This window comes from Xiphophorus hellerii, chromosome 16, assembly GCF_003331165.1.
Source record: "Xiphophorus hellerii strain 12219 chromosome 16, Xiphophorus_hellerii-4.1, whole genome shotgun sequence".
Taxonomy (NCBI): domain Eukaryota; kingdom Metazoa; phylum Chordata; class Actinopteri; order Cyprinodontiformes; family Poeciliidae; genus Xiphophorus; species Xiphophorus hellerii.
Genome location: NC_045687.1, coordinates 13,028,946 through 13,039,026, shown reverse-complemented (window position 1 = coordinate 13,039,026; position 10,081 = coordinate 13,028,946). Strand labels below are relative to the sequence as shown.

At 37.7% G+C, this 10,081-nt stretch overlaps 1 protein-coding gene across 1 annotated transcript; it reads left to right on the top strand.

The window, feature by feature from the left end:
- The first annotated feature begins 1,642 nt into the window (after positions 1–1,642).
- On the top strand, positions 1,643–6,766 carry proza (protein Z, vitamin K-dependent plasma glycoprotein a). The gene is made up of 9 exons (XM_032587883.1): positions 1,643–1,793; positions 2,816–2,946; positions 3,460–3,602; positions 3,723–3,747; positions 3,817–3,930; positions 4,022–4,150; positions 5,383–5,498; positions 5,589–5,706; positions 5,795–6,766. The coding sequence occupies exons 2-9, from the start codon at positions 2,868–2,870 to the stop codon at positions 6,328–6,330; spliced, it is 1,260 nt and encodes a 419-aa protein (XP_032443774.1). The 5' UTR covers positions 1,643–1,793; positions 2,816–2,867; the 3' UTR covers positions 6,331–6,766.
- The last annotated feature ends 3,315 nt before the right edge of the window (positions 6,767–10,081 follow it).

The following is a 10,081-nucleotide window of genomic DNA, read 5'->3' as shown; positions in this document are numbered from 1 at the left end:
AGGCTGATATTTTAATGTCTTCAAAACAAATTTTCCTCATGTATATCTAGTGTTTAAGAATTAAGCTGTATATTTTGGTATTCTATGTTAATTAGTGAAAAGGTTTAGTTTGAAAACATAGTAGACTGAAACAGTGTCCATACCACAGCATCATAAATAAGTAATTTTACATGTGTAAAATGATATGTTATTGTTTCTTTTTTGCATGTTGTTTTTTCTGTCCCCGATGTGACTTTTGTTCATTTCCAGCCTTTTGCCACTTCAATTTTTATTTCCCTACTAGCTGTTTGAACAATTTTATCCAGGTTTCAGAGCTCACCTTTGCACAAAAAACAGAACTATTCAAATGTGATAATATTTTTTTTTTCAGAAGTATTTAAAAACTGACTGCTTGGCAGTGGTGAGATCCTAAGCTGCTCCACTATTTAGCAAACTGACTGTGATGCAATGTGATTGTTTGATTATGGAAATCTGTTCATAGATGTATAATCCCTATTTCTTAGTTGGTATATTTGCTAGTCTTTTGGGTTTTATTGAAAGTTGTGCTAAAGTCGTTCTTCTTTTAGGTACTTTTTTATTTCAGCTGAACGACTGGTAAAAAAGCATAGAACCACACCACACGACCAAACCAACAACCACACAGTGTTGCACATCACTGAAGATAAGAATGCTTACTGATAAAATTAAAAGTAAACAAAATAGTGACTATGTAATTAATCGTGGAAACAAATGTATCTCCTTCAAAGCAGTGTCCTTGTTGTTCCAGTGAGAACATTTCCTAAAATGATCCAAACTGAGATCACGCTTGCTACAGCGTACCGCTGGTAACATACTGACTGCTCATAGCATTTCCACACAAAAATTAACACTATGGAGGTTATTGTATTTTCTGTTAATAACAGCAATGGCAGTTTATTTTCCCTACCCATTCAGGAGCACATGCTACAGATGCCATGTTGACTACCATTAGGTTATCCTGGGCCACCTCTGTAGATATGCTGCTATAGACTTAGACTGCAAAGTCAGTGACTCTGCTGCACCAGTCTTGCATACACTTCATATGCAAGATTAGTTTGTGTTAGCACAAATGTCCAATTGTGGAGTAAATACATCCATAGGTGTACACAGGTGTGCAAAACATTTCAAATAAGCATCTTTGATACATCAGCTCTGAATCAAGTATATGTTTGGTCTTTAAATCTGGACTGTTGAACAAATATTGCGTGTTTGATGTTCTGAAAATAACATAAAGTCATGTCACATTCTAATGTCTTTGTGAGGTATGATGACCTCACAAAGACATTAGGTTGTCAGCAAGATTCAACCTGTATTCAATATTTGGACGCACATTATTGATGATAGGACTAAAAACGGAAATTAAGCTAATTATTTTTGCTAATTTGTTTTCAACAAGTTTTCTTTGATTATTGCTGTGGAATTATCCACCTACTAACTCTGACGAGCTTCTTGGTTTCCATGAAGAACAAAACTACCCCGTGTGGCACATTTAAATGGTAATGTAAATGTTTGCATTAATGTTTATTGTAACTCATTAATCGCGTCAGATTCTGTCATGGCTCCTCCTGTCTCAACACTGTGTAACAGTGTCCTCTACTGGCGTCTCTTTGTCATTACAAGCACTACAAACAGTAAACAGAGGAAGGCGGATGTCTGGGATGTGACCAGAGCCCGTTATTTTGGACGGACAGGCCCGAATCCGTCCGGTTTGTTCCTGCTTTATTTCAGAACCAGGGGGGAAAGAAGCAGGTCATTGATTGATTTTGTTTCCCCAAGTAAGTATCGAGTATCTTCTTCTCTTTTTATTGTCATCATTGTCGGCAATGTTAAACGGTTTTCGGCCTGCTAGACTAACCCGCCCTGTCAGAAACAAACGAGGGATATTTATTTTATATCACAGGGGTTTTCCCTCTGAAATCGCACAATAAATGACTAAAAACAAAGTACTTGTGCAGGTTTTGTGTTGCACTGCAGAAAGCTGCTTGATGAAAAGGATATTTCTAACAAAAATATTTAGCTTTTTACCTTCTTCTAAGCCTTCTTAGTGTAAAACATACTGTATTTACGCAATGAGTGAGACATGGACAGAGTTATTTGTTTCAGAATACATAATAAAATAAAGCGCCACAAACATGGAAGCCCTTCAATGGGATGCTGAATCATGTCAGATGTCTCATCAACATCTGTGTACAAAAGATATGAGGTCAAATTTCTAACATTAAATATTTCTATGAAATGTGGATAAAAACATCAAATTATTATATATTACATCATCATAGCGTTATTTTTAGATGTGCAAAAACAATTCAACTGAAGTATTTAAATAACGTATTTCTGACTTTAATAGGGAAGCTGTCAGCATGCACAGTAACTTGAAACTCTATTGGTCCAATCATACTTTGCCATTGCTGCAGTATTTATGACGCTGTTAGGATTACAGGGAGCATAACAGATCAATTACTTTGCTCAGGATTGTACACAGTTTTTCACCTGTCATGTTGATGAAAGTGGTCACCGGGACACTTGAATGAACCTTGCAACGTTTTAAACATGAAATTATGAATATAGTATTTCTAATAAATTACATCCTTTTTCTCAGATTTCGTTTAGTTTCTTTTTATCCAACTGTTAAAGTCTAAATACAAAGGATCACTATGAATTTGGGTAAAATAATTTTATAGTGGGTAAGCTATAAGGATGTATGTATGTATGTATGAATAGATGGATGGCAGATCAGTGATGGATAGATAAACAGATTTTATTCTTTGCATTCATCATCCTCTTGTTGTGTTTCCAGGATTGCACATTGATCCCTGTGGTACCGACACGTCAGACGTCTGGGTGTTAACATGCATTCTTCCACTACATACTCTGCTGTGCTCTGTCTCCTTGCTGGGGCAGTGACAGCCATTCAGACCCCCCAGACAGGTGAGAAAGGCCACCACAAGTACCAGATGGTGCTGTAAGCTTCAAGAGTGGGTCAGAAAAAATACAAAATGGCAGCATCTGCAGCACTGACCTGTGAAAGGCATTAAATAAACAGAAACACAGATACTCTTAAAATTTTATATTTATGAGCACAAACTTACCCTCTTTCACCCTGTCACAGCCTGATTGATCCCTATTCATGTCTCAACATGTTTCAGCTGTTTTATAAACAATAATACAATAGAAACAATAATAAATAGGGTTTTTAGATGCTATTTGGAAGTGTAAATGCAGACCTGCTTTAGCTGAGATTGACAAATATAAAAAAAATATTTTAAAGAACTAGAATTAGATGTAATGTTTGCCGTCTATTTGTAATGTGTACGAACTGTTCTACAGTACAATAATTTAAGAATTTGAATCATTCCTTTCAAAAAATTTGCTAATTTCCATAGAAGTTTACTGGCTCTATACATGAATTGGCCATGCTGAGTAAAGTCACTGTTCCCTCAGTATTTCTGGAGAAGCAGCAGGCCACCTCGCTGATCTCCCGTCAGAAGAGAAATGCTGGAGCGTCCACCTTGGAGCAGGCTTGCATGGAGAGGGTGTGCACTTATGAGGAAGCCAGGAAGTATTTCCAGGACTCGTATCGCACGGTTAGCTTGCTGTGTATTTCCTTCATTTTAAATTTCTCTAAGAATCCTCATTCTAAGAACTAACAGATAAGGCCTTTCACGAGCCTGCTTCTCGCTTATCATGTGCAATTTTTCTTCCAGGACATTTTCTGGTCTGTCTACATCGGTAAGTTATATAAAGAACCTCCTGTTCAACAATGCGTTGCCTCTTCTCACAAACGTGTTCTCTGTTTAGATGGAGACCAGTGTGCTGAAAACCCCTGCATGAATGGAGCCATGTGCTCAGACAGTGTTGGAGGCTATGACTGCGTCTGCAAGTCGGGTTTCACGGGAGTCCACTGTGAAAAAGGTACAGATCTGTTGTAGGCACCATGTAAAAACTGCTGTTTGTTTATTACTTACACATTAGTGTGCACACTCTGCTACATCCCGCAAACTAGATGAGACTCTTTGCACGCTGGAAAAGGACAAGGGCTGCTCACAGTTTTGCAAACCGGGCTACACGTCCTACGAGTGTTCTTGTGCCCGAGGCTGGAGGGTCAAAGACAAGGTCAAGTGTGAAGCTGCAGGTATGTTATCGGTTTTTCCTTGTGTGTATTTTTTGCAACTAAGACAAAGTGAAGCTTCCCACTTATTTATCATAGGTTATACTTGAGCAATCTATTTTCACCTGAAATGTATTTTTGATAAATTGACTGTCAGTAAGGGAGAGAGAAATGCAGATACACTTTGTTTTAACAAGGAATTTATTAACTTTGTTTGGCATTAAATCAGATTAAAGTTTTAACGTGTATGTCTTGGCTCAAATGTTTTGGTTTTCCTTCCACAAGCTTCTCAATATAGTTTTCTGGAATCTTGGTCCATTCCTCCTGACAGAACTTGTGTGACTGGGTCTTCTCACACATTTTCTATAGGACTTGGTTTGGGGCTCCAAAACATTACCTAGGGTAATTTTGAGGGCATGTTTTTGAACAAGCTTCGACCTCCTGGCTGATGTTTTGAGATAAAACCTCAACATTTCAACCAGATTTTCTTGATGGCTTGCATTTGCAAACTGTGATCTGGAGTTTATTATGTTGCTTTTGGAATAATGGCTTCTTCTTCTTTGATTGGCCTTGCTGAAACATAATTTATTTCTACTGTAGATAAAGACATCCCTTTTACCAGCTTTGGACTTCTTAATCACAAGGTCTTCTGCTTTTGTACTGGGGTTGATTTGCACATTTTGCAGGACATGTCTTCTTTCTTCACAGAATGTTTCCAGAATATTTATGTGCTTTTTATTGTTGGGTGTAATTGTTTGAAGTGATAAATGTGGTACCTGTAGACATCTGGAAATTGTACCTAAGGATAAACCAAACCTTCAGAGGTCCACATTTATGTTCCTGATAACTTTGCCAATTTTTTGTAGATTTTCATAATGTGGCACAAGAAAACAGTGTGTATAAGGTGTTTCCTTAAAATACATGTGAAGTGTGCCTTTATTTAATTGACATATTATGAGTGAACTTGTAACTTATACAGCCTTCACCTATCATCTTTTCTTTTAAAAAAACAACAACAAAACTCTCTCTCTATTGTGGGATTTAGCAAATAGATATAATTTGGCTAATCCTAACTAACGTTGCTTTTGGTCATTTTAACATCGGACAATGAGAAAAAAACAAACGTGTTTCAAAGCGTAAGTAAAAATCTGAATTCAACGATATGTGGCATGTTATGTATATTGTTGCACAGGAATCTGGTGTTCACCAACAAAAGCTACTAATCTAATCTAATCAGAACCGTTTTCCCTTGTTAGTCAGATACCCGTGTGGTCAGGTGAACAATCTGTCTCAGTGGAAGAACAGACAGTCAAGTCTTTCTACCAATAACTTTGATGGACTTCCTTGTACGCCATCTGAGTGTCCTTGGCAGGTAAGGGGAGCCTACTCTAATGGACCACCTTGCACAAACTCCTGTAGATGCCCTTTTTGTGTTCACACAGTTTCTCAATCTTCTTACCAGGCTCTCTTAAAGAGTTCAGAGTCTGATGGCTTCTGTAGTGGAGTCATTCTGAAGGAGAACCTCGTTTTGACGTCAGCTCAGTGCGCCAACAAATACAGCAGCTTCCAGGTTGCAGTTGGTAAGTGTAGTGAACATCAGCGTTGTATTGAATTTGGTGCTTTGCACAACACCAAAAACTAATGTTGTCCATTCTGTCGTCTCATCAGGAAAGCGCAGCACCAACTTTGAAGACGGAGAGCAGACGCTGTATGTGAAGCTAACTCACGTCCATCCTCGTTATATGAGCGACCGTCCTGAAAATGACCTGGCTGTGATCGAGCTCCGCGACCGCATAACCTTTAAGTCAGATGTCGTTGCGGCCTGCCTGCCAGAGAAAGACTTCGCAGAGAGCATCTTAATGTCTGGAGATTTGCCGGCTGTTGTCACCGGCTGGAAGGAATCCACACAGATGTCCAATTTCCAGGGCCGGCTCACTATTAACCAGCTGGTGTACAATAAGCTGCCTCAATGCGTGGAAACTTACCCCAACCTGATGACCAATAAAATGGGCTGCACTGCTGCCCGGGCCAATGCTGACTGCAACATGAGCTCGGGCAGCCCCTTGCTCACAATGTACAGGGATGTGTTGTTTCTCACTGGGGTGGTGAGTCAACCAGAAGGGGCTGACTGCACTAAAGGCTACATCTTCCAAAAAGTGTCCCGCCACCTCAGCTGGCTGCAGAAGTTGATGGGTTCACGTTAGAAAGGTAAAGTGAGGGAACACATCAAGCTTCATTATGAATTTAGCTTAATGCAGGTAAATAATTACTAAAACAGGGAATCCGTTGTATATATTTTTTTGTTTAAACTCAGTCATAAGCTTTCCTGCGTGTGTCTTTTTAAAATATCCGTAACATAAGAAACACTGTAGTTTGTTGGATTTTCTTCCTCTGTGTACTTCATCTTTTATCCACAAGGTGGCTCTCTGTTAATGTCAGTTAAGAGCTTTCCTCCTGCATGTATTAAGTACTCAGAGGTTGTGAGACCTGTAAATTATTCAGCATGTTTGTGATGTGAACATACCTTCTAATACCTTTGAAGTTATGTTATTTCAGCAACAATGTAATGGCTGACATGCACCTTAAAGGAGTCCTGGTAAATACAGTTTCATGAATGTAATAAACCATAAAACCAAGATATTTTATTGTTTTTGTCTCTAATTTATAGTAATGTAAAAGGGTTTTAAGCTGTTTTGTATATTTATGGATATCTGAGATAATGTTCAATCTCTGTGATTGTCAAGGTCAGAAATATGGATATTAATGTACAACATTATGTATGTTAATATTCTACAAAACAGTCTAATCCACACTATACTCTGCTAAAATAAGTATTTCCACTCACACAGATTTTTTTTCCTCCAATATCAAACATAGGTTAAAAACAAAAAGCAGTTTTCTCATTTTAGAAGCACAAATCGCACATCATTAAGAAAAGCAGAAGTGAAAAAAGAAAAAACAAAGTATAGAAAATAAACTTTGAAAAGCCTTAATAAAGCATGAAGACGACTTTAAATATAACAGAACAGATTTCTTGTAACAAAGTTTAGGTGTGACTATGCAAAGTATGAATACTAAACGATTGTAATCATAAAATAGAAACATGAATGAGCCCACATTCTTTATCAAGCTTAGCTAATCAGGGGATTTATTTAAGATTTCCACAGAGAAACTTTGAAGAAGAAGATTAATAGTGAACAAAATATAATTGAGCTGTAATAACAACTATCCATTCAAAAAAGTTGGCCTGAGTTGCTCCGTCCATTGTAATGTTTTCCCTATTTGGTCCCACACAGACATTATTAGCCTGGCCTGACTGTCACATACCAGTGTGTTGTCTGGCAACATTTTCCCACGGACACTCACCCTCAGCAGTCTTCTCACAGCCTCGATGGGCTGGTGAACAAGGCTGGGGCCATGTCATGCGGGCAAAGAAAAAAAAAAAAGAAGAAACAGAAGAATGGACTGGAGAGACTAAAAGCAATAGAAGGCCCATAACAAACAAAAAAAACTGGCCTGCCACTTTAGATTGGGAGCTTGAAAAGAACATCTCGGGAAGTTGGGGCCTGTGTTGGCTGTTGCCATGGTACTCACCAGGGAGATGGCTCCTCGCTCCCGAAAAATGGCCGCGCTCCTTTACTGGGCCGTCCAGAGGAGATTCATTTAACAGAGCACCTTCCTTCCTGAGTGTGGTCCTGCTCTCCGGTTCTACCAGCTCAGTTTTCAACAGAGAAAGATGAAAGATTATATATACATATGAATATATATATAATTAATAATGACATATCACATTTTGTAATTAATACTAACACATTTTATGTGTTAGAATGGCTCAGTCAAAGTCAAGACCTAAATCAAGTCAAGAATCTGTGACAATACTTTTGCAAAGATGCTCAAAGATGAGCAGAAAAATCATTCACCAGATATACAAAATTTGTAGAGACATACAGCTCCACACTTATCCTAGAGATTACAGAGTTTATATGCATAAACATTTATTTTCCCTTCACATTTGCTTTGGTTTCTCCAAATACAATACTATAAACTAGGGTTTATAGTTGAAACCAGGCAAAATGTGGAAAAAAAAAATAAAGTTACTATATAGGCTATGTGGGAGTTATCTGACAAACTGACAAAGTGCTAAAAATCATACAGAAAACAGTCTGAAGATGAAGTTTAGCCAACAAAATTATATAAAAAACTATCTGGTGATTGCAGTGTTGATGCTGAACAGAAGCCAGTCTCTGAGTGGACAGATTGAGAGATCTGAGAAGCACTGAGAAACACTAGCAACCCGATCACAAGGGCTGCAAAGTAAATGGCAATACTATTCCTATTAATGGAAAAAGTCATGACAAACTTTTAAGAAACCTATATTTTTCTTGAACACGTCAGCAGAGCCCACATTTGACCAAATCCCACAACTTCAGTAATCCTTAATTCTCCCCAAACCCAACAACAGTCACATGCTGTGACCACATATTCTTGCATGTATATTGTGTGTGTGTTGGAAAGCACACCTATGAAAAACATCTCAAACATCTCATTGTTGGAAAATCTGATCATTTTAGTTCATTACTACTTGCTCAAACATGTCACCCGATCATTTCCAGTAACCCCATTCTCAAAATTTATGTTCCTAGTCTTTCTTTTATCCCACATTAGCTTGTCTCTTAGTTTAAATCAATGGAAAAGCTATTTCCTTTCGTCCCACCCCCATTCAGACTCTACCCCATGCCAGACAGAGCAGCTTCTACTTCACTGGGTAATTGTTCAGACGGGTGGAGGTAAAACTAGACCTCAAGAGGTTATAGCTTGGGCTGAAAGAAATTTTTGAAAGCAAAAGAATTAGACAAGCTGGACAGTTTTATATAACACTGCTATAGTGTAACATCTCTCTTTATGTAAAACACTCATATACAGTAGAAATGGGTCCATCCTCACTGGGCCTTATGTTCCTCTCTCTTGGCTGAGTTTGGCTGCTAGCCTTAAATAATAAATACATTTTTGGATAAAAACTTTATAAAACCAGGACTTAGTCTTCATGGCTAATGTATATTTTTATTTATTTGTTATTGTAGGATCATCTGTAGCATTTTGGATCATATCTGAGCAAGCAGACGTTATGTAAGACTGGAGGCTTCTGCTGACTATTTGTGAGTATTCCATTATGTGCCTTATGAATTTTATATAAACATGGGAGGAATAGGACCCTGGAGACAAAGAAATGACTCTGTGCTATTATTTTTAAATCCAGTTGGGGGTAAATGTGCCAGCATACCAACTTGCTCATGATGAAATTTTCATAAAGCCAATATTTAGCAGCCATTCTGTAGCACTTGCTCACAGTCTTAGAGCACAATAGCATGCTAAAATATATTCATTATGTCCATTGCCATTCATAAAGATGCATTACATCAGTTCCCACTGAAGTCTAGCCAGATATTCATTTGACTGAACTTCATCTCTCCAAGGTAGTTTATGAGTGTCTGGCAAGTTTGTTTAATCTTACCTGACACAAAATCTAAGGGAAACAATAGAGCATTCGACCTGGATGAAATAGAAAACAATAATTATATGTAACAAGGTTTTGTTTGAACATTATTATAGTTGTGGAGATCGTCAAAACTGGTTTATTCATTCTTCAAATTAATTTTGTTGAGTCAAAAAGTTATTTTGTTCTGAAATTTGCTGGTGTATAGGTTATGTTGTTCTTGACAGTTGGTGGTTACCATAGCAATCAGTAACTGCCAGCTCATCCCCTTATTCTGTTGCCATCTGTGGTATGTGCTTTCTTTACAAGTATTGTATTTTAACATATATCTTAGGCTAATTTAGTCAAATTTATGGTTTCATGTGTAATCTTGCAATGTTTTGAATATATTTTAAGCATCTTTGAAATATATGCAAACATGCTTTGTCTATATTAAAAGTGCTATATAAGTTTGATGTATT